This window comes from Oncorhynchus tshawytscha, linkage group LG01, assembly GCF_018296145.1.
Source record: "Oncorhynchus tshawytscha isolate Ot180627B linkage group LG01, Otsh_v2.0, whole genome shotgun sequence".
In the NCBI taxonomy this organism is placed as follows: domain Eukaryota; kingdom Metazoa; phylum Chordata; class Actinopteri; order Salmoniformes; family Salmonidae; genus Oncorhynchus; species Oncorhynchus tshawytscha.
In genome coordinates, this window is record NC_056429.1 from 21,398,414 (window position 1) to 21,426,232 (window position 27,819).

The 27,819-nt window shown below is 42.8% G+C and overlaps 1 protein-coding gene and 1 long non-coding RNA gene across 3 annotated transcripts in view; both read right to left on the reverse strand.

Annotated features, from left to right (window-relative positions):
• Positions 1-700: 700 nt before the first annotated feature.
• Positions 701-3,882, reverse strand: LOC112223605. Of its 2 annotated transcripts, none has more exons than XR_002949431.1 (3): positions 3,321-3,882; positions 1,822-3,084; positions 701-1,717 (listed from the first exon to the last, which is right to left on the reverse strand). It is a non-coding gene; the product is annotated as an uncharacterized LOC112223605 (long non-coding RNA). The 2 variants fall into 2 exon arrangements; XR_002949367.1 differs by having other exon boundaries at positions 1,816-3,084.
• A 2,622-nt stretch (positions 3,883-6,504) lies between these two features.
• The window catches only part of LOC112242151 (unconventional myosin-If), a 32,927-nt gene continuing 11,612 nt past the window's right edge, over positions 6,505-27,819 (reverse strand). The window contains exons 6-28 of the mRNA XM_042309821.1: positions 27,226-27,315; positions 26,065-26,196; positions 25,690-25,824; positions 18,925-19,057; positions 18,546-18,742; positions 18,368-18,448; positions 18,162-18,248; positions 17,969-18,055; positions 15,469-15,636; positions 15,244-15,329; positions 13,913-13,994; positions 13,682-13,788; positions 13,366-13,464; positions 13,072-13,216; positions 12,785-12,899; positions 12,114-12,283; positions 11,831-11,976; positions 11,435-11,581; positions 11,165-11,313; positions 10,931-10,993; positions 10,557-10,755; positions 10,259-10,434; positions 6,505-7,297 (exon numbers count right to left, since the gene is read on the reverse strand). Coding sequence (XP_042165755.1) covers positions 7,221-7,297; positions 10,259-10,434; positions 10,557-10,755; positions 10,931-10,993; positions 11,165-11,313; positions 11,435-11,581; positions 11,831-11,976; positions 12,114-12,283; positions 12,785-12,899; positions 13,072-13,216; positions 13,366-13,464; positions 13,682-13,788; positions 13,913-13,994; positions 15,244-15,329; positions 15,469-15,636; positions 17,969-18,055; positions 18,162-18,248; positions 18,368-18,448; positions 18,546-18,742; positions 18,925-19,057; positions 25,690-25,824; positions 26,065-26,196; positions 27,226-27,315 — 2,871 coding nt within the window. The 3' untranslated portion in view covers positions 6,505-7,220. The remainder of the gene's footprint in view (positions 7,298-10,258; positions 10,435-10,556; positions 10,756-10,930; positions 10,994-11,164; positions 11,314-11,434; positions 11,582-11,830; positions 11,977-12,113; positions 12,284-12,784; positions 12,900-13,071; positions 13,217-13,365; positions 13,465-13,681; positions 13,789-13,912; positions 13,995-15,243; positions 15,330-15,468; positions 15,637-17,968; positions 18,056-18,161; positions 18,249-18,367; positions 18,449-18,545; positions 18,743-18,924; positions 19,058-25,689; positions 25,825-26,064; positions 26,197-27,225; positions 27,316-27,819) is intronic.

Consider the following 27,819-nt stretch of genomic DNA (forward strand, 5'->3'; position numbering starts at 1 on the left):
CCTTCCTGAGTTCTAATTTATATAAGGAAATCAGTCAATTGAAATAAATTCATTCGGCCATAATCTATACATTTCACTTGACTGGGCAGGGGCGCAGCTGGGGAGCCAGGCCCAGCCAATCAGAATCAGTTTTTCCCCAGAAAAGGGCTTTATAACAGACAGAAATACTCCTCAGTTTCATCGGCTGTCCGGGCTCTGGTCTCAGACGATCCCACAGGTGAAGAAGGCGCATGTGGATGCCCTGGGCTGGCGTGGTTACATGTGGTCGGTCTGTGGTTGTGAAGTTGGTTGGACTTACTGCCAAATTCTCAAAAATGACATTGGTGGCTCATGGTGGAGAAATAAACATTAAATTCTCTGGCAACAGCTCTGGAGTACATTCCTGCAGTCGGCATGCCAGTTGCACACTCCCTCAAAACTTGAGATATCTGAGGCACTGTGTTGTGTGACAAAACTGCATATTTTAGAGTGGCTTTTTATTGTCTCCAGCACAAGGTGCACCTGAGTAATGGTCATGCTGTTTAATCAGCTTCTTGATATGCCACACCTGTCAGGTGGATGGATTATTTTAGCAAAGGAGAAATTCTCCTTAACAGGGATGTTAACAAATTTGTGCAGAAAATGTGAGAGAAATATAAGCTTTTTGTGCATATGGAAACATTTATGGGATCTTTTATTTTAGTTCATGAAACATGGAACCAACACTTTACATGTTGGGTTTATATATTTTTTCTGTATATTTAGAAACGTCTCAAATTCATCATAGAATTTAATTCAGTAACCGTTAATCTTATTCATATACACATTTAATTGATCTCATAGATGTAGAATCCCACACATAACAAACATTGACATGGTCCTTACATTTTCTGTAATAACATCATAAAATACTTACGTCTTAAGATCTCTAAACCAAGACAAACATTTATGTTTATGTGGTTGTATAAAATGTCTTAAACTTAGTTTAGTTCAGATCACACATAATGATATTATCCCTGAAAAGGATGACAAATGTAAAGTTGTAGGTTATATAAGCAAACTCTACAAGCCCTTTACCCCTAAAATGTTGTGGTTGTGATTCAGCCCTACATCTAAGCAAAGCTGTATTTTGGGGGTTGAAATAATCTCCATTCTCATCACTACAAAGACAAGCATGTTATTATACCGAAACACAGATATACACAAAATTGTTTTATAAAAACATGTGGAGAGAATATCCATGCATATATGGACGCAAATAACAGATGAGTGCATTGATCAATTCCCACAAAATGCATATAAAAACATACACACATTAATTATTGTTTAATTCTTTAACATGTGCACACTAAACATAATATGCAAACATCGGACTTGATGACCTGAGTGGCATTGATTCTGTTATCATATCAAATAAGGAGCAATCTTATGAATTGCAACCATTTCTCAAAACGGAGTCACTGCTAAGTAAAAAGAAAGGCACTGCATTTGACACTTTTCCTTGCACGGCACTACATAGCACATTTCATCACCAAAGCCATCAGGTTGTCTCTTGGAGAAGTTGAACGTTCTCTAACATCTTTTCTGAGTCTTGGTGGTTCCTTTCAGGACGATGTAAGGCAAGCCCAGGACACAGTTATCACTGGGCCAGTACTGAAGGCCTGGCATCTCATAGTTGGCATCCAAGTAGGCTATCAGGGTGCTTGGGTAGGCTACAGCGGTCACAATCAGAATGTGCCTAGAGGGTGAATAGATACATGTCAGTCTGTTCATGATTATTCACAACATCAAAGAGAGAATATTATATCTAACTTCTGTTCACATCCTATCCCCTACTTTTACCAGATGCCATGCAGATAGCACAAGTTGAGCTTTTGCCAGAGGATGCATCCGAAACAGTCATTGATCCAGTAGATGATTGCCATCCCCCACAGGCCAACACCAGACCAGCATAACCATAGCACCTATTGGTCAGTACAGCTGTGAGTGGGGAAAATAAAGCAGAGCGATAAACAGAGAGAGTGAGGGCATGAGCGAGAGAGGAACAGAAAGCAGTTATCAGACAGTGAACTGATGGAGTGATAGAATGTGCACTTGACAGTAATGTACAGTACAATAATGAGACTTATTGCCTTACATCCTCATCTCCAGACCCAATGAGTAGGTGATGTAGAGGGCAAGGCAGTTGAGGATGTAGGCGTTGTCAGTGGGTTTGACAAAGGAGCACAGGGTGGGCCCTTTTCATAGTTCAATTGGGATTATGTTCACACTCTCATTAATATTGCAATAATCTTTTTCCACCCTTTACTTTAATATTAAAACAGTGTTAATGGGAGAGTCATTCAGAAAGCTAGGAAGCCCCTCTCTCCGACTGGCTGGTGAATATAGCATACTACAGGCTGCTCCTGGCCTGGTTGTCAGGCTCCTGGCTTAGCATGGCTTCTGTTTCAACCTGGCATGCCCTGTAAAAAGATCCTGTCATTGTCTCCTGCCTTATTAACAGCCTACAGTATGTATTGCCGTTTGTTCCATATAGAGAGAACAACCGCATGATCCTGTAGCAGGGAGATCTAAACACACATGGACGCTGCCCCATGGTTACATTGAATAGAGACAGGAAGGTGAAACACGGTATATGCTACTTCCAGTATTCACAGATAATGATTTGGCTGCAGAAGCCTTGAGCAGGTGTTATGGTGGCCAATCTGTCATTGATGAAGCATGGGAATACCAGAGGGCGTAGCAGAGCCCCAGCAGAGCCCCAGCACCCACAGGATGGACTGCTCATCCAGCATCTGGCCATGAAGCTCAGGGTCATGTGGAAGTAGGCAGAGAAGAGACCTTTAGGGAGGGGACACACATTGATGCCCAATTCCTAAATGGCCCCTAGGCCCGGCCCTACCCAGTATCTAAAGCAGACCGATGAGGGCACCTTGGGAGTGGAGTTATAACTTCATGAAGGTTGTCCTGGTGTTTGGAGAGAAGAGTGGACACACACCCACAAAGACCATCATGATCCAGACCAGGTACAGGTACTTCCCTGGCGTAAGTGTGCAGCAGGTACAGCATGATGGGGGAGATCACGAAGACAAACAGACTGCTCATCTGGAGAAACAGAAAGGAGTGTTCTAAAAGAGGGATTCACAATGTAATGCAGTGAGTGATGCACCTGTCCACTACATCTATCATCATTGTGGCCATAAAATATGGTCCTCCGCAAACAAATAAAATACAACAATATGTTAGACAAGTATACAGCAATGGAGTTTTAAAAAGGCACAGTAAGCACAGAGGTGTATATCTCAGCTGGATATTGTAAGAAATAAGTCATGTTCACGCACAGTGTACTTCAGAGTGCCTGTAGTTCGCCTCACACCAGTCCAGATCTGAGCTTTCATAGGAGAACACATCATCTTCTCACTAGACTAGAACCCAGAGGGGGAGAAAGAAAGAATAGAGTGAGACCATTTAGGCCATTATTTTCTATTACTTTCAGAGTTTCCAGCATACAACACAGTGTGACTAACAATGTGGATGAAGCCTTTTTCAAAGACTCCACATGCTGGTCCACTTTTTGAAGACTCCATAACAGGGACTGGCTCAAGTGAAATGTCTGTTGTCTGTTTGTCCCCCGTTGAAAAGATAAGCAAATATCCAGGTGTGGGTGCCTTGTCATGGGCTTCTTAAACCAGTCACCAAAATGGATGCTTCAGTGTTGCTCTTGTTGTTCTGAATGTCACAATCCAATTATAATAAAGATAAATTATATGAGCTATTGTTGTTCAAAGATTATATTATAAATAGATGACAAACAGAGGAGGAAGGACTGTCAATGCACACTGTTCTGCTTCAACCATCCATACTGCAATCTACAATTAGCTTTGACCCAAAGCAAATGTTATCTTATCACTATGTATGCGTAACAGTATAGACTTTACGTCTGTCCCCTCGCCCCGACCTGGGCGCGAACCAGGGACGCTCTGCACACTGTCGACAGTCACTTCAAGGTCTCAGAGCAAGTGACGTCACCGATTGAAACGCCACTAGCGCGCACCGCCGCTAACTAGCTAGCCATTTCACATCGGCTACATATGCAAGTAGGTTGTAAGTAGATTGCAAAAGACCTTGCATCGACAGACTCAATAATACAAGTCATCATCATGAAATTGTCATCATCAAAACACCTGTCACCTGTGGATATAAATGATATTGACAACAAAACAGCATGTGTGTATATGGAATTGTATATGACCACCATCTCAGATGACTAGATAAAATCGATATAGAGTTTACCTCCAATTTTGTAATCCAAACACAACTACTTTCTTCTCCAAGTGGCAGGTGGATTTTAATAGGGGACAAAATTCTCCCGATCCAGTTGCACTAGTCTTGACTGTGACTTCACGCCCTGGTCTGGCAAGAAATACTATTGTTAAATTGACACATTCCCGGTGCCTTTGCTATATTACAACCTGTCAGTTCAATTTAGGCTTTAAGTTGAATGGAAACCAAATGCGCATGGGTAAGCTTTACCTGATATCCAAACTTCGCAACAGGCAACGCGCTGTGATAAAATATATGTGTATAACTAAAACCTACAATATTAAAGCATTAAGTCATTCCTTATTGGGCATAGTTTGAAATTATAGTAATTAGAGCAAATACACATACATGCGTGAATGGCAAAAGCTGCGGCTATTCATATTCTCAATGGGCCAGGTGTACCCGCCGGGATGGCACAAGCGCTTGAGTGTGAGGCCACATTGGTCCGATCTCGTCATGCGCTTTGCTTTTGACGGACGGCATAGGTAGCAAATCGTTCGTTCCCCGCCGGTTTGCCATTGTATTATTAATTTATTCTAGAAGCAAGAAGATTCCTGACGATGTTAATTGAAACTTTTGTGCCAGAGAGGTGAGTCGGCATAACTAGCTCAGTCAGCAGCATGGACACCTGTATAATAGTTCTCAATAGGGCTGTTCCTATTATGAATGTCTTGACTGGCTTATTCCCTACTCTTAAAAAAACACGCCATTACGTCAATATTGATGGACTGAATGTTGTATCCCACTTAATCCCCACATATTGCCATTAATTAAAAAAGTAATCTAGGCCAATGCTAGTTTGAAGCAAGATGAGGACCAAAGAGCCCAGACAATCATACAGTTGTATTTTCATGTTAAGAAGTCGAGTCAGTGATGTAAAGCTCCATGGAATGAGGTCATATTTGAGATCAGCGCTACTGGTCTGTTTATGGATCATCAGAATAAACAGGGGATCATGCTCAGGATCAACACAGTATGGCTATTGTTCCTGTCTCCACAGGTACTAATGACAATATTCAGTTATTACGGATACCATGTATGTTTAAACCTCTACAGTATCGGTGGGTCCCCCACGGGAAGGTTGAGCTAACGTAGGCTAATGCATTAGCATGAGGTTGTAAGTAAGACGTATCAGATATTGGCAGAAAGCTTGAACTCTTGTTAATCTAACTGAACTGTCTAATTTACAGTAGCTATTACAGTGAAATAATACCATGCAATTGTTTGAGGAGAGTGCACAGTTATGAACTTGAAAAGTTATTAATAAACCATTTAGGCACATTTGGGCAGTCCTGATACAATATTTTGAGCAGAAATACAATGGTTCATTGGATTAGCCTAAAACTTTGCACATACACTGCTGCCATCTACTGGCAAAAATCTAAACTGCACCTGGGCTGGAATAATACATTATGGCGCTTCTTGCATTTCAAAGATGATGGTACAGAAAAAATACAAAAAAATACAAATGTTTTTTTCTTTGTATTATCTTTTACCAGATCTAATGTGTTATTCTCCTACATTAATTTCACATTTCCACAAACTTCAAAGTGTTTCCTTTCAAATGCTATCAAGAATATGCATACCCTTGCATCAGGTCCCGAGCTACAGGCCGTTAGATTTGGGTATGGAATTTTAGGTCGAAAATTGAAAAAGAGGGACGGATCCTTTATAGGTTTTTAACATGCAACGCATTACTATTTGTATGGCTGTATTCATGAAGTATCTAGTCTGCTCATAACAGAACATGTAGTTTTATTGTCAAGGCATGTATTTATAAAACATACTTGCAGGCTTCAGTAACTGGTCCAATGAATAGTATAAACCTGCAGCCACACATTGACCATTGTAAATGATTAGCATTTCAATTTTGAACACGTGAAGCTCCCAGTTGTATTCACGGCTCACCTGTTGGACCAGTGTTCCCAGCTGGAGAATAATCTGCTGCGCTGCACTCTCTTTTGTCCACCTGTCATTCACAACCACCTGTAGGAATCATTAGGCTACCAATTCAAGGTGACACATTATTCATAGCCATAATGAAGACAGCATTCGTACAGGTTTACGACACTTCGAACAAGGATGCATTCTAGGGTTCATCACACATCGCTAACATGATGTAAGAATGAGGTGGTCTTAAAGCATCAAGTTCAATTTAGTTACACATGATGCCAATGATGATGCAAACAGTGTATCAATCAATTGCGCTTATAGAAAGTATTTCTTTATTGTGACCACTGTCACTGGGCACAAAATAGAAATTCTCTGTTAATTTGTTAATTTCAAGTTATTTTACAACAGTTATAAAAGAAGTCCATAAACTAGTTTTGTAATGAATCCAACAAAGCAGAAAGAAGCTTATAACACCAAAGACTCATGTATATTATCATACATCAGTCAACCTTTCATTTTCAGAGCATTTGCAAGTGTTGAAGACATGGAAATGGTGCAACAGTACCTCCTACTGGTTGCTTACAGGTAGTATTTACTTGAATAGAAAATATGGAATTTTGGGAGGATTTTATCGACACTTGATGGCCCTACATTTGATATCACAAAAAAAAAAATGTATGTGCATAAAATCATTGCATCTTCTTTTGCGTTAGCACCTCAAAGCTTTGCATCAAAGTCCTCTTTGTGAAACTGGAATAAGGCCCAGTTAAATCAGTTATGGCTGACAATATAACATAAATGAAAAATAAAAAAGGCACAGTCTTCTGTTTCAGATAGCTTTTCAACATGTTTCTTTCTCTGTACTGATATTGTTGTGCAGATAATACAAAGCACTGGTGTCAACATGACGATCCTGTTGAAACGCTTGTGAATCAGATATTACTGTTTGGCTCACATGCAATTCACCATTGTTTTACAGTGGATCGTTATGCCATACAACTTTTCGGGCACAGAACAGGCAGTCATCATATTTTCTCCACATAGTTCCCAGGGAAGAGGCCCTCCTTGCCACGAAACCTGCCCCTCCACCAGCCTGATGCATCTGCAAGGGAAAGGTAACCTTTCAGCAATGGTGTACTAGTGCCAAGCATTACAGCAGTGGTGTACTAGTGCCAATCATTACAGCAGTGGTGTACTAGTGCCAAACATTACAGCAGTGGTGTACTAGTGCCAAACATTACAGCAGTGGTGTACTAGTGCCAATCATTACAGCAGTGGTGTACTAGTGCCAATCATTACAGCAGTGGTGTACTAGTGCCAATCATTACAGCAGTGGTGTACTAGTGCCAAACATTACAGCAGTGGTGTACTAGTGCCAAGCATTACAGCAGTGGTGTACTAGTGCCAAGCATTACAGCAGTGGCGTACTAGTGCCAAGCATTACAGCATTACAGCAATGGTGTACTAGTGCCAAACATTACAGCAGTGGTACTAGTGCCAAACATTACAGCAGTGGTGTACTAGTGCCAATCATTACAGCAGTGGTGTACTAGTGCCAAACATTACAGCAGTGGTGTACTAGTGCCAAGCATTACTGCAGTGGTGTACTAGTGCCAAACATTACAGCAGTGGTGTACTAGTGCCAATCATTACAGCAGTGGTGTACTAGTGCCAATCATTACAGCAGTGGTGTACTAGTGCCAAACATTACAGCAGTGGTGTACTAGTGCCAAGCATTACAGCAGTGGTGTACTAGTGCCAAGCATTACAGCAGTGGTGTACTAGTGCCAATCATTACAGCAGTGGTGTACTAGTGCCAAGCATTACTGCAGTGGTGTACTAGTGCCAAGCATTACAGCAGTGGTGTACTAGTGCCAAGCATTACAGCAGTGGTGTACTAGTGCCAAACATTACAGCAGTGGTGTACTAGTGCCAAACATTACAGCAGTGGTGTACTAGTGCCAAACATTACAGCAGTGGTGTACTAGTGCCAATCATTACAGCAGTGGTGTACTAGTGCCAATCATTACAGCAGTGGTGTACTAGTGCCAAACATTACAGCAGTGGTGTACTAGTGCCAAACATTACAGCAGTGGTGTACTAGTGCCAATCATTACAGCAGTGGTGTACTAGTGCCAAACATTACAGCAGTGGTGTACTAGTGCCAAACATTACAGCAGTGGTGTACTAGTGCCAAACATTACAGCAGTGGTGTACTAGTGCCAAGCATTACAGCAGTGGTGTACTAGTGCCAAGCATTACAGCAGTGGTGTACTAGTGCCAATCATTACAGCAGTGGTGTACTAGTGCCAAACATTACAGCAGTGGTGTACTAGTGCCAAACATTACAGCAGTGGTGTACTAGTGCCAAGCATTACAGCAGTGGTGTACTAGTGCCAAGCATTACAGCAGTGGTGTACTAGTGCCAAGCATTACTGCAGTGGTGTACTAGTGCCAAACATTACAGCAGTGGTGTACTAGTGCCAAGCATTACAGCAGTGGTGTACTAGTGCCAAGCATTACAGCAGTGGTGTACTAGTGCCAAGCATTACAGCAATGGTGTACTAGTGCCAAACATTACAGCAGTGGTGTACTAGTGCCAAACATTACAGCAGTGGTGTTCTAGTGCCAAACATTACACCAGTGGTGTACTAGCGCCAAGCATTACAGCAGTGGTGTACTAGTGCCAAGCATTACAGCAGTGGTGTACTAGTGCCAAGCATTACAGCAGTGGTGTTCTAGTGCCAAACATTACAGCAGTGGTGTACTAGTGCCAAGCATTACAGCAGTGGTGTACTAGTGCCAAACATTACAGCAGTGGTGTACTAGTGCCAAACATTACAGCAGTGGTGTACTAGTGCCAAGCATTACAGCAGTGGTGTACTAGTGCCAAGCATTACAGCAGTGGTGTACTAGTGCCAAGCATTACTGCAGTGGTGTACTAGTGCCAAACATTACAGCAGTGGTGTACTAGTGCCAAGCATTACAGCAGTGGTGTACTAGTGCCAAGCATTACAGCAGTGGTGTACTAGTGCCAAGCATTACAGCAATGGTGTACTAGTGCCAAACATTACAGCAGTGGTGTACTAGTGCCAAACATTACAGCAGTGGTGTTCTAGTGCCAAACATTACACCAGTGGTGTACTAGCGCCAAGCATTACAGCAGTGGTGTACTAGTGCCAAGCATTACAGCAGTGGTGTACTAGTGCCAAGCATTACAGCAGTGGTGTTCTAGTGCCAAACATTACAGCAGTGGTGTACTAGTGCCAAGCATTACAGCAGTGGTGTACTAGTGCCAAACATTACAGCAGTGGTGTACTAGTGCCAAACATTACAGCAGTGGTGTACTAGTGCCAAGCATTACAGCAGTGGTGTACTAGTGCCAAGCATTACAGCAGTGGTGTACTAGTGCCAAGCATTACAGCAGTGGTGTACTAGTGCCAAACATTACAGCAGTGGTGTACTAGTGCCAATCATTACAGCAGTGGTGTACTAGTGCCAAGCATTACAGCAATGGTGTACTAGTGCCAAACATTACAGCAGTGGTGTACTAGTGCCAAGCATTACAGCAATGGTGTACTAGTGCCAAACATTACAGCAATGGTGTACTAGTGCCAAACATTACAGCAGTGGTGTACTAGTGCCAAACATTACAGCAGTGGTGTACTAGTGCCAAGCATTACAGCAATGGTGTACTAGTGCCAAACATTACAGCAGTGGTGTACTAGTGCCAAGCATTACAGCAATGGTGTACTAGTGCCAAGCATTACAGCAATGGTGTACTAGTGCCAAACATTACAGCAGTGGTGTACTAGTGCCAAACATTACAGCAGTGGTGTACTAGTGCCAAGCATTACAGCAGTGGTGTACTAGTGCCAAGCATTACAGCAGTGGTGTACTAGTGCCAAGCATTACAGCAGTGGTGTACTTGTGCCAAGCGTAAAACACCCCAGTTGGTGCTCTAGTCTCCTCTTTCTTCCCCTTTCCTTTGTTCCGAATGGACACCGTTTCTTTTTTCACAAATAAACAATTGAGTGCTATTCTATTGCCTCCCAACGTGTACCTTCATTGAGCAGGTCGATGACATCATTGGCGTCAAAGCTGAGCTCATCGGTGTCCTGGCCAGCGTACTGGTACAACGCCCGGCAACGTGGGCCCATGGGGCGGGGCTGGGCCTTGGACCGGCTGGATGGGGCCGGGGGCGGCCGCTGGCTGCTGATACTCCTCCTCCTCTGCATTCTGAAGAGAGGTATAAAGGGATGAGATATACTGGGAGAGAGATGAGAGCTCAAGTTCTATCCTTCACTTTAGATAGTATATTTTTGTGAATGCCCAATGTATGCTCAGTTTATTCAGCTCACCCAGACACGCCCTGGTCAGGCACGTTGAGGAAGTCCAGGTTCCCCTGTTGAGTCTGAGTCTGAGCCGGGCCTCGTCTGGGATTCTGGGAGCCCAGTTTAGGGAGGACGGCGCTGGGGGGGCGGTTCTGTTTCTGGGAGGTATAGGTGTGCTGCTGGGGCGGTGGAGCACCTCTACCTCTGGGTGCACCATTCTGGGACCCTAGTCAAAGAAGAGGAACAGAGATACAAGGTAAACACAAGACAGACATACAGTACATCCATTCATACACTAATAACTCAACATAATTATTAGTAGTAAGGATTGCAAGTCCATGTTCATGGAGTGATTGTTGCCGATGACGTAGGAACATGTCTGAACAGATTCATGAGATTACCTCTACTGGGAGGCTGACTCCTGCCGCCTGCACGGATCTGTAGCGCTCCCTTCTTGGTGGGCTCTGACAAAATAAACATGTTGAGTTTTAAAGGATGACGTATTAGGAAAAATAATATATGTTATATATCAAGTCAGCCTGAGTATTCTATAGATATACACGTCCATCTGTATCTACAGTATGTCTCTCTCTTTTCTCCTTCTGCATGTGCTTCTCTCTCTTCCTGTTACTCACTGGAGGTCTTGGGCAGGCCATCTCCCACCGTGATGGTGAGGGTCTTTCCAGCTGGTTTGATCTCTGCCAGGTCCCCCTGTCCCCTCTGGAACACCACAACACGGGTGCCCCCTCCTCCCCAGCCCTCCTTCTTCACCCGGAACTCCAGCCTACAGAGAGCCACAACGGCAGATGATTTTACTAGATGCTTTTATCCAAAGTTAATCCAATCCACTAAACCATGAAGTCATACAGCAAGGATTTCGCTATCCAGTATGTGTGTAGTCCTACCTGTCATTGAAGGAGAGAGACAGCTTGTTCTTGGTCACCTCTTCATAGCGCTTACAGAGCAAGCTGAGGAACTCAGTCTTGAAGTTGGACTCTAGCAGACTATCATACTGAGTCTCATGCACGATGAAGAAATCATCCTGTCTCATACTACAGGGAGAGGGAGAAATATATACATTTAGAGTCTTACGGGATTGGCATTGGTAGAAGAAGTGTCATACCCACACAGGCGGTGATATAATTGCACAATGCAGAGTTTAAAAAGATCCTGTGTTATTAGTTCCTGTTTTATCATTAACCACACTAACCACAAAAACTCCCATTGACACTGCCTGGAGATGACATCACACTGCACTGTTACATGCTGATCTAACTTCAGCAGTGAGAAAAAAGCTTTACCTGAGAGAGATAGAGTGGATACTCTCAAACTCCAGCTTCCTTTTTAACACCTCCTTTATCTGTCCCTTCTCTGGACCCTTCTTCACCTTCTCTCTGCCTATGAGGTAGATGCCTTTGGGAGACAGAATGAGGTCCCTCTTGATGGACTGCAGAGAGAGATAATGGAAGAGAGTGAGTGGGTATAAATGGAAGAAGTAAGAAGTCAACCCCATGCTGTGCTGTTAACCCCGGCGTTGGCTCGGTTTTCCTCACCACTCTGTGGTGGAGGAAGTGGTATGCTCACCTTGAACCTGCGGTCAAACTTGTTGACAGAGTCTGCGAAGTCGACTCGCTCCCTCTTGGCCAGGAACTGTCTGAGCTCAGGCCTCTGCTCCAGTCCCAGATAGTCTCCTACAAAGTTCCTGTTGATGCTGTTCCTCCTCCGCTCCTTAGAGTTATACAGGATGTCTGAAGCTGGGAACAACATGGGAGAGCGAGTTCCGGGGAATGTTAAGACCCTCTGAGGGCAGATTCATTGCTGTATATCCAAATTGATTTATGTATAATCATTTTTCTTTCTTGTTCCATCCCCACACTTCTCCAGGTGTCACACCCTGACCATAGAGAGCTGTATATTTCCTATGTTGGTTAGGTCGGGGTGTGATTAAGGGTGGGTTATCTAGGGGAATTGTATATCTATGTTGGCCTGGTATGGTTCCCAATCAGAGGCAGCTGTTTATTGTTGTCTCTGATTGGGGATCATATTTAGGTAGCCATTTCCCCATTGTACTTTGTGGAATCTTGTCTATGTATAGTTGCCTGTGAGCATTATTATAGCTTCACGTTTCATTTGTTCGTTTTGTTGTTTTGTTCTTTGAAGTTTTCTATTCCAAAATAAAGGATGGAAACATACTACGCTGCATCTTGGTCTACTCCTTATGACGAACGTGACTCCAGGATCATTGACACACTCACCATCTTCCCTCATCTGTTCATATTTCCGCCTGGCGATGTACTTCCTCCAGGCCTTCTGGATGGTCCTGGCGAACGTGTCGAATTTCCTCTCCCGCATCTCCTCCAATAGGAAGAGCTAGAGGAGACGGAGGGAAGAGGGAATGCTTAGATCAAATAAACTATTTTGCAGTGTAATACCTCACACCTTTTAATACAGTTCATTTATTCACCCTTAAACCCGGGAAGTCCCATTGAGATGAATGAAACAGCACTTTTCCCAGGGAGAACTACAGTATATGGGCCCCTACCGACTCTGGGGCCTTGACAAAGACCTTGGAGCGTCCCATCTGGTACTGGTCTGTGTCCATGTTGACAGAGCGGAGGAGATGCAGGACCCCCTGCTGCTCTCCCCCCCGCCAGCACGGCCACGTCTCTGCCGTCAGGATGGCGTACCTGTAGGCCAAACACAGTGAGTCAGGTACTGGGTAGAACATACAGTAGACTCTCCATCCCCCCACACACACTGAGAGGACACCCAGCAGACACTGAACGACACCCAGCAAACACTGAAGGACACACACCTAAGAGTAAGTAAGACTCACCTCTGTAGGAACTTATTGAAGACTCTGCGGTAGGCGTAGCCGGCTCGACGTACACGGATATTCTCCCGCAGCCCAAGGTACTCCACCTGGTGCTTCGCCCCCTAAACACACACACACACACACACACACACACACACACACACACACACACACACACACACACACACACACACACACACACACACACACACAGGTTCAATATCACCTATGTTCTAATGTTCCAAACTAGAGAATTATAGCACCTGAATTCTTCTGAAATCCCTAAATAATCTGCTATTGTATATGATGTCTGTTAGGGGGTGTTATAGGGACACACCGACTCTCTTCCCAGTCCTTGGGTCTCTTAGTCTCGTTGGGTTTGATACATCGGATATAGTGGGGGGTGCACTTCATCAACGTGTTCACCAGATCATTGGCTTGTTTCTGCAGAGAGAACATAAGGGATGGATGTACCACCACGTACTGATAAGATGAAATCTTTGCGAGTGCTGTTACACTCAGCTACTGAACCATAGTTCTGGTACAGTAGTAGAGTGGGGACTGTTACCTTGATCTTACAGCTAGCAGTGGTGGGCCTGCTCTTCTTGTCTGTGTTGAGGTTTTCAGGGAAGAGGCTGCGGATGAAGGCACTGTGGGGACAAGATGGAGGATCATATTGAATTGCTTTTCACATTAAGTTAGGCTTGCAAGCATTTTAACTAGGTAGCCTATGAAAACAAAAACTAAAAGTGTACTGAATGGCAGAGTCATGAAAGAGAGGAGGATGGCATTGGGATTCAACTTTTTGTTTTTCACTTGCGCGAGCAAGCACGCACACACAGAAATCAGTACCATGGACAGCCACATGATATTTTGCAACATTGATTGGGACTACATTGTTTTTGTTATCTTTAAGTTAGTTTTCAATGCATTTCATTTAACTCTGTGGTTCTAAATCAGTAGTTGTTTAGTAAACTGTCAAAAACATGAACTTGCTTGACAGTACTGCAGGCAATATACAGTAACTGTCTGTTAATGCAATACTTGCTTTGTGGACTACACCGGACAGATGTTGCTGTCCGGTTTTGTGATTAAACAAATGTATGTGCAGTTGAATTTATTCGGCCACTGTGTGACTGTTGTCTTTTTGTTGTTACGGTCTTATTGTATATCACGGTGGCGTATAAACGAATAGGTTATAGAGCAAACAACACAAATATGCAATATCTAGCTAGATAAAAACTAAAAGCTTCCAGCAAAGGTCAGCACCTTCAGTTCTGAGTTCCGACACTTGTCAGATGGTAGTGTAACATCTGAAGCTTGGAACGTCATCATCAGGTGGTGTTGTTACTTTGTTACAAGCATCGCTACGTTGTGTCGAATCAGAAGTGCTTCGAAAACTGCATCGGAGTGTCGGAGCTCCGTTATCAATCGTCCCATCACTAGGGAGCAATAATAAATATTCTGTTGCACTCTTCAGTTGGCTCCTCTTTCCTATATTAAGAGGCTTGAAAAATTATTATTGTGATATAATGTTTATGTCATTGAGAAAGTTGGCCATAGAATCAATGACCGAAAAAATACGTATTAATATGTATTTTTGACGTCCGGAAAATACATATTTTCACCTTTCATTCAGTACCTAAAATGCACCTGATTTCAACATCAGGAAAATACTGTACGTATTTTCAACGTCCAGAAAATATGTGTTTTTGATGTCCGGAAAATATGTGTTTGAATTGTATTATCGACGTGAAGAAAATATGCATTTTCACCATTCGTTCAGCACATAAAATGAACCTGACATCCAAGTCTGGAAAAGAGGTCTAAAAGATGTCTCTCAACGTCATTTTGCTTACTGGGATGTGTCAGTTCAGGTAAAGATAGAGGAATACATACTGTTCGCTGCTCTGCATCAGTTCAATAAGGTCAGTAAAAAGCACATCCCGGTTTCTCTCACAGAAGCCGTTTATTTCGTAGGAGACCTGAGGTGACAGATAATGCATTATGTGTAAGTCTTAAAATTCACAGCAACCTTCACACCTCACCCATATGTCTACTCACATGAAGTGTTTACTTAAATCAGTTTTGAGTTTAAAACTCTTGTCTTCTCCTGGTACTCACCTTGCCTGCATAGTGGTGGATGACGAAGCCCGAGTTCCAGCTGTTGAAGTGTTCGTGTGTGCCCACCGCTGCCGAGAGCTTCTGGAGCAGGGTGCCGTCTGCCCCCTCACCCTTGGCATGCATGGTGGCACACACATCATCCAGCACACTCATGATGCCTGGCGGGTTCTGGAGGGGAGGGATTGTTAGACATTTAGAGTGGTAGCCACTAATAGAATATACAGACACATCCAAATTGATTGGCAACATTGATCAAGTTTAGCAAAAAATGGTCAGATGAGACGAAAATAGAGCGATGTTTGTGGTGTTTGGTGTTTGGTCTTGATAGAAGGATGCATATGCAGAAAATAACCTCATACCTACTGTAAAATATGCTGGTGGATCTTTGATGTTATGAGGATAATGAACTCTACCAAGTACCAGGACATTTTAGCCAAAAACCTGGTTGCCTCTGCCAGGAACCTTAAACTTGGCATTCCAGCAAGATAATGAACCCAAGCAACATCAAAATCCATGAAGAATTTGTTAATTGAACACAAAATCAACATTTTGCAATGGCCATCTCAGTCTATGGACTTGAACCCCATTGAACACCTGTGGTTTATATTGAAGAGGGCAGTCCATAAGCACAGACCGAAAGATATCAAGGATCTGGAAATATTCTGTGTGGAGGAATGGTCTAAGATCCCTCCCAATGTGATCTTCAATCTCATAAAATATTATAGGAAAAGGCTACATCCGCGTAAAGGGGAGGTTTGCACAAAGTATTGAAAACAGGGTTGCCAAAAATGTTGACACCTATTTTTTTTTAAATGTTTGTATCACTTGTTAAACTAAATATTTTTATTTGAGCATTTATTAGTATAAAATCATTATTTACAGTACCAGTCAAAAGTTTGGACACACCTACTCATTCAAGGGTTCTTCTTTATTTTTATTATGTTCTACATTGTAGAATAATAGTGAAGATATCAAAACTATAAAATAACACTTTTGGAATTATGTAGTAACCAAAAAAGTGTAAAACAAATACAAATATATTTTATATTTGAGATTCTTCAAAGTAGCTACTCTTTGCCTTGATGACAGCTTTGCACATTATTGGCATTCTCTCAACCAGTTTCATGAGGTAGTCACCTGGAATGCATTTCAATTAACAGGTGTGCCTTGTAAAAATGTCTTTCCTTCTTAATGCATTTGAGCCAATCAGTTGTGCTGTGACAAGATAGGGGTGGTATACAGAAGATAGCCCTATTTGGTAAAAGACCAAGTCTATATTATGGCAAGAACAGCTCAAATAAGCAAAGAGAAACAACAGTCCATCATTACTTTAAGACATGAAAAGTAATCAGTCAATACGGAAAATTTGAAGAACTTTGAAAATTTCTTCAAGTGCAGTCGCAAAAACCATTAAGCGCTATGATGAAACTGGCTCTCATGAGGACCGCCACAGGAAAGGAAGACCCAGTGTTACCTCTGCTGCAGAAGATAAGTTCATTAGAGTTAACTGCACCTCAGATTGCAGCCCAAATAAATGCTTCACAATGTTCAAGTAACAGACACATCTCAACATCAACTGTAGACTACGTGAATCAGGCCTTCATGGTCGAATTGTTACAAAGAAACCACTTCTAAAGGACAACAATAATAATAAGAGACATGCTTGGGCAAAGAAACACAAACAATGGACATTAGACGGGTGGAAATCTGTCCTTTGGTCTGATGAGTCCAAATTTGAGATTTTTGGTTCCAACCGCTGTGTCTTTGTGAGACGCGGAGTAGGTGAACGGATGATGATGTGTGGTTCCACATGTGTGGTTCCCACTGTGAAGCATGGAAGAGGTGGTGTGATGGTGTGGGGGTGCTTTACTGGTGACACTATCTATGATTTATTTAGAATTCAAGGCACACTTAACCAGCATGGCTTCCACAGCATTCTGCAACGATATGCCATCCCATCTAGTTTGTGCTTAGTGGGACTATCATTTGTTTTTCAACAGGACAATGACCCACCACACCTCCAGGCTGTATAAGGGCTATTTGACCAAGAAGGAGAGTGATGGAGTGCTGCATCAGATGACCTGGCCTCCACAATCACCTGACCTCAACCCAATTGAGATGGTTTGGGATGAGTTGAACCGCAGAGTGAAAGAAAAGCAGCAAAAGAATGCTGAGCATATGTGGGAACTCCTTCAAGACAGTTGGAAAAGCATTCCAGGTGAATCTGGTTAAGAGAATGCCAAGAGTGTGCAAAGCTGTCATCAAAGCAAAGGGTGGCAACTTTGAAGAATCTCAAATATAAAATATATTTTGATTTGTTTAACTTTTTGGGGGGATACTACATGATTCCGTGTGTGCTATTTCATAGTTTTGATGTCTTCACTATTATTCTACAATGTAGAAAATAGGAAAAATAAAGAAAAACCCTTGAATGAGTGCCAATAATTTTGGATGTGACTGTAGACACAGTTGAGGAGATATTGTATAATTTTGAGCTTACCAGCTTATTCTCGATGAGGTCACAGACAACCTTGTTGTTGAAATACTCAATTGGTGTCCACTTGATGCCTTCCTGAACATACTCTTCCTGGGAGAAACACAGGGAGATAGACAATGCCAATATAACTATTAAACAACATCCAAGACACCGCTTAAAGAAATGAAAAGTGTTGATGTTTGAGAGTGGTTTGTACCTGTTCAGCCTTCAGTGTCAACTCAATAAATATCTGCTGTAGCTTCTCGTTGACAAAGTTGATGCAGAATTGCTCAAACCCATTCCTCTGTCAGAGGAACACATCCAGGTTAGAGACAATGTTACAACATATTATCATCATACCTGTGTTTTGTCTCGTTATCCCATCAGAGATGTACATTTCTATTGATTTAATATTTGATTTACCTGGAATATCTCAAAGCCATATATGTCAAGAACGCCGATGCTGTATTCTTCATGAGGTTTCTGTATGGCTTTGTTTATGGCCTGGTAGGGGGATAATTAGTTAGTATGAAACGGACGTGTCGTTACTGTATTTATGTCTCTGTGTGTATCATTGCAGTTTATAGTAGATGTCCCTAACCTCCACCAGGTAGTCAAAGAGCCGTGTGTAAAGGGCCTTAGCCAGGGCGTCGCGGGTGTAGGTGGCTTGTTCCTGGTTAAGAGTCACATCGATGGATTCAGACTTTCCACCCCACTTCGAGTCCATCTTTCTGCTGGTCAGTTTGTCTTGCAGACGCGTTGGGTCAACGCCCAGCAGATAGGCAGGGAAGGCAAGCACTGGGAGGGAGAAAATACAAACAGAACATAACACAACACATGACAAATATATACATTTGTCTACATAATGGCAAATTGCTTGAGCTACTATCCCCAATGTCTCCAATGTGTTTTTCCATCTTCACTGGAGACATTTACAAATGTATTATGCATGTTTGCACATTCTCATGTCTCCCACTCACAGTCAGTGCTCTCCACCTTGCCATAGTTGCCTGCCTCTATGAAGCTGATGTTTCCAAGGTGCAGGATTCCTGCTATGATCTGCAGCGCCTGAGCCTGGTGGGCCACTGGGATCCCAATCACATGCATGGCTTCCTGTGGACAAAATACAACAGACAGGCATTACTCCTGGTCCAGACAACACACAACAAGATCTAGAATTGGGACTGAGGGAATATGATGGAAGAATACGCAGCAGAACAGTATATTTTGCAAATTATAAGCCTGTGTTACGAATATACACTATCGTTCAAAAGTTTGGGGTCACTTAGAAATGTCCTTGTTTTTTGTTTTTGTCCATTAAAATAACATCACATTGATCAGAAATAGAGTGCAAATGACAATTGTAGCTGGAAACAGCTGATTTTTAAATTAATATTTTTTTATTTAACCAGGCAAGTCAGTTAAGAACAAATTCTTATTTTACAATGACAGCCTACCAGGGAACAGTGGTTTAACTGCCTTGTTCAGAGACAGGACTACACATTTTTACCTTGTCAGCTCAGGGATTCAATCCAGCAACCTGTCGGTTACTGGTCTAACGCTCAAACCACTAGGCTACCTGCCACCCCAATGTTTGTCTATGGAGATTGCATGGCTGTGTGCTCGATTTTATACACCTGTCAGCAACGGGTGTGGTAGCTCCGTTGCTGACAGGCGTATATCTACATAGGCATACAGAGGCCCATGATCAGCAAATCAAATCAAATCAAATGTATTTATAAAGCCCTTCTTACATCAGCTGATGTCACAAAGTGCTGTACAGAAACCCAGCCTTAAAACCCAAACAGCAAGCAATACAGGTGTAGAAGCACAGTGGCTAGGAAAAACTCCATAGAAAGGCCAGAACCTAGGAAGAAACCTAGAGAGGAACCAGGCTATGAGGGGTGGCCAGTCCTCTTCTGGCTGTGCCGGGTGGAGATTATAACAAAACATGGCCAAGATGTTCAAATGTTCATAGATGGCCAGCAGGGTCAAATAATAATAATCACAGTGGTTGAAGAGCAACCATCACTCCTGTGTTCCAATGGCATTTTGTGTTAGCTAATCCAAGTTTATCATTTTAAAAGGCAAATTGATCATTAGAAAACCCTTTTTCAATTATGTTTGCAGTGCTGAAAGCTGTTGTTCTGATTAAAGAAGCAATAAAACTGGCCTTCTTTATACTAGTTGATTAGTCAAATCAAGTCAAATCAAATCAAAGTTTATTTGTCACGTGTGCCGAATACAACAATACCTTACAGTGAAATGCTTACTTACAGGCTCTAACCAATAGTGCAAAAAAGGTATTAGGTGAACAATAGGTAAGTAAATAAATAAAAACAACAGTAAAAATACAGTGAAAAACAGTTGCGAGGCTATAAAAGTAGCAAGGCTACATACAGACACCGGTTAGTCAGGCTGATTGAGGTAGAATGTACATGTAGATATGGTTAAAGTGACTATGCATATATGATGGACAGAGAGTAGCAGTAGCATAAAATAGTTTTTCATTTTTAATTTATTTTTTTATTTCACCTTTATTTAACCAGGTAGGCTAGTTGAGAACAAGTTCTCATTTACAACTGCGACCTGGCCAAGATAAAGCATAGCAGTGTGAACAGATGACAACACAGAGTTACACATGGAGTAAACAATGAACAAGTCAATAACACAGTAGAAAAAAAAGAAAGAGTCTTTATACATTGTGTGTAAAAGGCATGAGGAGGTAGGCGAATAATTACAATTTAGCAGAGTGATAAATGATCAGATGGTCATGTGCAGGTAGAGATACTGGTGTGCAAAAGAGCAGAAAAGTAAATAAATAAAAACAGTATGGGGATGAGGTAGGTGAATTGGGTGGGCTATTTACCGATGGACTATGTACAGCTGCAGTGATCGGTTAGCTGCTCAGATAGCAGATGTTTAAAGTTGGTGAGGGCGATAAAAGTCTCCAACTTAAGCAATTTTTGCAATTTGTTCCAGTCACAGGCAGCAGAGAACTGGAAGGAAAGGGGGCCAAATGAGGTGTTGGCTTTAGGGATGATCAGTGAGATACACCTGCTGGAGCGCGTGCTATGGGTGGGTGTTGCCATTGTGACCAGTGAACTGAGATAAGGCAGAGCTTTACCTAGCATGGACTTGTAGATGACCTGGAGCCAGTGGATCTGGCAACGAATATGTAGCGAGGGCCAGCCGACTAGAGAATACAGGTCGCAGTGGTGGGTGGTAGAAGGTGCTTTAGTAACAAAACAGATGGCACTGTGATAAACTGCATCCAGTTTGCTGAGTAGAGTATTGGAAGCTATTTTGTAGATGACATCGCCGAAGTCGAGGATCGGTAGGATAGTCAGTTTTACTAGGGTAAGTTTGGCGGCGTGAGTGAAGGAGGCTTTGTTGCAAAATAGAAAGCCGCTTCTAGATTTGATTTTAGATTGGAGATGTTTGATATGAGTATGAAAGGAGAGTTTACAGTCTAGCCAGACACCTAAGTATTTATAGATGTCCACGTATTCTAGGTCGGAACCATCCAGGGTGGTGGTGCTAGTCGGGCGTGCGGGTGCAGGCAGCGAAAGGTTGAAAAGCATGCATTTGGTTTTACTAGCGTTTAAGAGCAGTTGGAGGCCACGTAAGGAGTGTTGTATGGCATTGAAGCTCGTTTGGAGGTTAGATAGCACAGTGTCCAAGGAAGGGCCAGAAGTATACAGAATGGTGTCGTCTGCGTAGAGGTGGATCAGGGAATAGCCCGCAGCAAGAGCAACATCATTGATATATATAGAGAAAAGAGTCAGCCCGAGAATTGAACCCTGTGGCACCCCCATAGAGACTGCCAGAGGACCGGACAACATGCCCTCCGATTTGACACACTGAACTCTGTCTGCAAAGTAGTTTGTGAACCAGGCAAGGCAGTCATTCGAAAAACCGAGGCTACTGAGTCTGCTCGATAAGAATATGATGATTGACAGAGTCGAAAGCTTTGGCCAGGTCGATGAAGACGGCTGCACAGTTGGTGGGTGGTGGGTGGCGGGACACAATGCAGATAGCCTGGTTAGCCAATGTGCGGGAGCACTGGTTGGTCGGGGCAATTGAGGTAGTATGTGCATGAATGTATAGTTAAAGTAACTATGCATATATGATAAACAGATGCAATTTGCACACAATGCAAATAGTCTGGGTAGCCATTTGATTACCTGTTCAGGAGTCTTATGGCTTGGGGGTAAAAAACTGTTGAGAAGCCTTTTCGTCCAAGACTTGGCACTCCGGTACCGACTGGGGTGGCTGGGGTCTTTGACAATTTTTAGGGCCTACCTCTGACACCGCCTGGTGTAGAGGTCCTGGATGGCAGGCAGCTTAGCCCCAGTGATGTACTGGTCCGTATAGTGCCTTGCGGTCAGAGGCCGAGCATTTGCCGTACCAGGCAGTGATGCAACCAGTCAGGATGCTTTCGATGTGGCAGCTGTAGAACCTTTTGAGGATCTCAGGACTCATGCCAAATCCTTTTAGTTTCCTGAGGGCGAGTAGGCTTTGTCGTGCCCTCTTCACGACCGTCTTGGTGTGTTTGGACCATTCTAGTTTTTTGGTGATGTAGACACCAAGGAACTTGAAGCTTTCAGCCTGCTCCACTCCAGCCCCACTGATGAGAATGGGGGCATCCTCAGACCTCCTTTTAATTTAGTCCACAATCATCTCGTTAGTCTTGGTTATGTTGAGGGATAGGTTGTTATTCTGGCACCACCCGGCCAGGTCTCTGACCTCATCCCTATAGGCTGTCTCGTCATTGTCGGTGATCAGGCCTACCACTGTTGTGTCGTCTGTAAACTTAATGATGCTGTTGGAGTCGTGCCTGGCCATGTAGTCGTGGGTGAACAGGGAGTACAGGAGGGGACTGAGCACGCACTCCTGGGGGGCTCCAGTGTTGAGGATCAGCGTGGCAGATGTGTTGCTACCTACCCTCACCACCTGGGGGTGGCCTGTCAGGAAGTCCAGGATCCAGTTGCAGAGGGAGGTGTTTAGTCCCAGGATCTTTAGCTTAGTGATGAGCTTTGAGGGTACTATGGTGTTGAACGCTGAGCTGTAGTCAATGAATAGCATTCTCACATAAGTGTTCCTTTTGTCCAGGTGGGAAAGTGCAGTGTGGAGTGCAATAGAGATTGCGTAATCTGTGGATCTGTTTGGGCGGTATGCAAATTGGAGAGGATATAGGGTTTCTGGGATAATGGTTTTGATGTGAGCTATTACCAGCATTTCAAAGCACTTCATGGCTATGGACATGAGTGCTACGGGTCTGTAGTTATTTAGGCAGGTTGCCTTTGTGTTCTTGGGCACAGGGACTATGGTGGTCTGCTTGAAACATGTTGGTATTACAGACTCAATCAGGGGCATGTTGAAAATGTCAGTGAAGACACCTGCCAGTTGGTCAGCACATGCCACGAGCACACGTCCTGGTAATCCGTCTGGCCCCGCAGCCTTGTGTATGTTGACCTGTTTAAAGGTCTTACTCACGTTGGCTATGGAGAGTGTGATCACACAGTCGTCCGGAACAGCTGATGCTCTCATGCATGCTTTAGTGTGTTGCTTGCCTCGAAGCGAGCATAGAAGTGATTTAGCTCGTCTGATAGGCTCGTATCACTGGACAGCTCGCGGCTCTGCTTCCCTTTGTAGTCTGTAATAGTTTGCAAGCCCTGCCACATAAGACAAGCGTCGGCGCCGGTGTAGTATGATTCAATCTTAGCCCTGTATTGACACTTTGCCTGTTTGATGGTACGTCGCAGGGCATAGCAGGATTTCTTGTAAGCTTCTGGGTTAGAGTCCCGCACCTTGAAAGCGGCAGCTCTACCCTTTAGCTCAGTGCGAATGTTGCCTGTAATCCATGGCTTCTGGTTGGGGTATGTACGTACAGTCACTGTGGTGATGACGTCCTCGAGTATCTGGAGCATCAGCATTTGTGGGCTCGATTACAGGCTCAAAATGACCAGAAACAAAGCACTTTCTTCTGAAACTCGTTGGTCTATTCTTGTTCTGAGAAATGAAGGCTATTCCATGCGATAAATTGGCAAGAAACAACTGAAGATCTCGTACAACACTGTGTACTACTCCCTTCACAGAACAGCGCAAACTGGCGCTAACCAGAATAGAAAGAGGAGCTTGAGGCTTATAAGAGAATTACGTTCTCCAGGTACATCATCCAATTTAATTATATTACTCTCAGTCTGCAAACCAGAATTTGTAAAATCCTGGTCGATTGAAACAGACGGAGGTCCAGCTAAAATAGTCAAAAAGGTTTATTCATGGAACGTTCTGAAGTCAAGAATACAAAACAATTCATTTTATACTGACTTCTCATGCCCACACATTCACACGGCCATACGCTGTACATACACACATTACCCACACACACAGACTGCTACGCACACACTGTCTGTCTCACTACTCAACCGACAGAGATAGTGACCTTGTCCTTGAGAGGTACTCCCGTTCTCTCCCAAATCTCTAGTCAGGTCGGCACCAAGCTCAGACAGTCTGTGTTTAAAATACCATAAAGACATATTGTTTTACCCTAATTCTGACTAGGACTACACATTTATTGATTATGATTTTATACATTCTAATCAATTCCATACAATTATATGTTTCAGGGCGGAATATTCTAATCATTCAATTAACAGACAATTCTCACCTATCAGAGGCCCCGGTGCACAACTGAGCAAGAGGATAAGTACATTAGAGTGTCTAGTTTGAGAAACAGACAAGTCCTCAACTGGCAGCTTCATTAAATAGTACCCGCAAAACACCAGTCTTAACGTCAACAGTGAAGAGGCGACTCCGGGATGCTGGCCTTCTAGGCAGAGTTGCAAAGAAAAACCCATATCTCAGATTGGCCAATAGAAATACAAGATTGAGATGGACAAAAGAACACAGACACTGAACAGAGGAAGATTGGAAAAAAGTGTTATGGACAGACAAATCTAAGGTTGAGGTGTTTGGATCACAAAGAAGAACATTGGTGAGACGCAGTGGTTGACGCCATCTGTCAGGCATGGTGGAGGCAATGTGATGGTCTGGGGGTGCTTTGATGGTGGTAAAGTGGGAGATTTGTACAGGGTAAAAGGGATCTTGAAGAAGGAAGGCTATCACTCCATTTTGCACTGCCATGCCATACCCTGTGGATGGTGCTTAATTGGAGCTAATTTCCTCCTACAACAGGACAATGACCCAAAGCACAGCTCCAAACTATGCAAGAACTATTTAGGGAAGAAGCAGTCAGCTGGTATTCGGTCTATAATGAAGTGGTCAGCACAGTCACCGGATCTCAACCCTATTGAGCTGTTGTGGGAGCAGTTTGACCGTATGATAAGTAAGAAGTGCCCATCAATCCAATCCAACTTGTGGGAGGTGCTTCAGGAAGCATGGGGTGAAATCTCTTCAGATTACCTCAACAAATTGACAACTAGAATGACAAAGGTCTGCAAGGCTGTAATTGCTGCAAATGGAGGATTCTTTGACGAAGCAAAGTTTGAAGGACACAATTATTATTTAAATTAAAAATCATTATTTATAATTTTGTCAACGTCTTTACTCTTTTTCCTATTCATTTTGCAACTCATTTCATGTATGTTTTCATGGAAAACAAGGACATTTCTAAGTGACCTCTAAGTGACCGGTAGCGTAAACCGGAAGTGTCATTTTGCTCCCAGTGCTTCTGTGAAAAAAGTGTACTATATGTTTTAATCCCTGATGGAGTAAAGTACCATTGTCTCCTGAAAGTCCTTGCTGTCGTTGGTTCCGTCCACTTTGTATGTCCCTGACTGGTTCAGGTAGTAGTAGTAGTCTGGAGTCATGATGCCCAGGGCTTCTTTCTGCTGGGGGTTGGCTCCCTCTATTAGCTAAATACAACAGTTCAGGTAAATACAACTGAATGAACATTAATTACACATCAACAATTTACACCCAGTTATGAAATACTACAGAACCGTTAATGTGCTCAAGGGTGAGAAGGTCATTCACATTGTGCAACAGTTGTACGAAAGGCCAGTAGGAGGGGGACATCTCCCCTAAAGATGGGTAGTGAGAGAGTCATTGTGGTTAGCTGTGTTACTGCTGGCCTAGCTCAGGGCCTGACTGACCTGGTAGTAGACGTGGAAGTTCCTCTCATTCTCGTTCTGGCTCACCACCCTCGACTTCTCAAGGAGGAAGTTGGAGATTTTACCACCGTCCGGCTCTCCTCCTCTGCTAAACTGGATCTCAAAGTACTTACCCTGTTAGATCAGTACCCACCCACAAAAAAACATATAACTCAAGTTAGACACGGTTCATCGTTATGACTTGAGGGTTGTGGTTTGGAGTGGGGATATAGCCCTGGTATGGACTGGGAAAATGAAAGCATCAGAGCAGTGACACAATCTGTGGTTAACTCCCTAAAAATATATTTGTATGTAAATAACATAAACGTGTAGGAAGGATATTTAGCCTTTAAAGGGAAAATCGATATTTTAGTATTTTTTCCATTAGTCCACTGCATTTTGCATCATCATGATGATGAGGCCGGTGACACTTTGCTTCTTGAAAGTCCAATATCTTAAGAACCTGACATCTGACATGCAAAACACTGCTTGATTGCTGACATGCAAAACACAAGACTGTATCAACAGTAGACTAACGAAAACAACACCAAAATATAGTTTTTGAGTGGATTTTCCTTTTAAGACAACCGCTGATGGGTACATTTTTGGTTACATGACTTTACTAGACAGCTGTTAACCCCACCCAAGATTTCACCTCAGTTCGAGATTCTCAAGCTGTTTGATCTCATTGTGTTGCTCTTCCGTAATAGAGGCCTGCAGTACGCACAGCAGAGCACCTCAGAGGCAGGAAACCCCAGAGGTGACAGGCACTCATTTACAAAGCCTGCTCTGTTGCATGTGGATGTGGCTAGGAACCGACAATAACTTCTTAGGGTTACAGCAGTAGAGAAAGGGGAGAGGTTGAAAGGTGACTATTGCATACTGCTTCTGTGGTTATATAGTCTGCAGAATCCAGATCATCTCTGGTAGAGCACAGGAAAAACAACAACCTCACAGTGTATTGGCTATAAGAATAGGTAGCAGGTGACTAACAGACCCGTTAGAGTTCCGGGGAAATAGTTGCAGAAATGAAAAGTTTACAGTATCAGTCTTGCTTTCATAGGCCACACCCAGTGTCTGGAGAAGAGAAGGAAGTACAAGATGAGGAGGATAGAAAGAGAAATAATGGGAAAGGGAAGGCTGATTGCTGTACGTATCACTTACAAAGCGGCTGGAGTTGTTGTTGCGGACAGTCTTGGCATTGCCGAAGGCCTCCAGTAGAGGATTGGACTGGAGGATGATGTCCTTCACATGCTGAGAACAACATACGGAGAAACATCACAACACAGCACTTCAGAGTCTCCATCACAGTCATTAGCAATTGCAATGTTAATATTTGTTTTATGAATGGTAATGATGTTAATAGTTGTTTTATGAATGGTAATAATGTTAATATTTGTTTTATGAATGGTAATAATGTTAATAGTTGTTTTATGAATGGTAATAATGTTAATAGTTGTTTTATGAATGGTAATGATGTTAATATTTGTTTTATGAATGGTAATGATGTTAATATTTGTTTTATGAATGGTAATAATGTTAATATTTGTTTTATGAATGGTAATGATGTTAATATTTGTTTTATGAATGGTAATAATGTTAATATTTGTTTTATGAATGGTAATGATGTTAATATTCGTTTTATGAATGGTAATAATGTTAATAGTTGTTTTATGAATGGTAATGATGTTAATATTCGTTTTATGAATGGTAATGATGTTAATATTTGTTTTATGAATGGTAATGATGTTAATATTC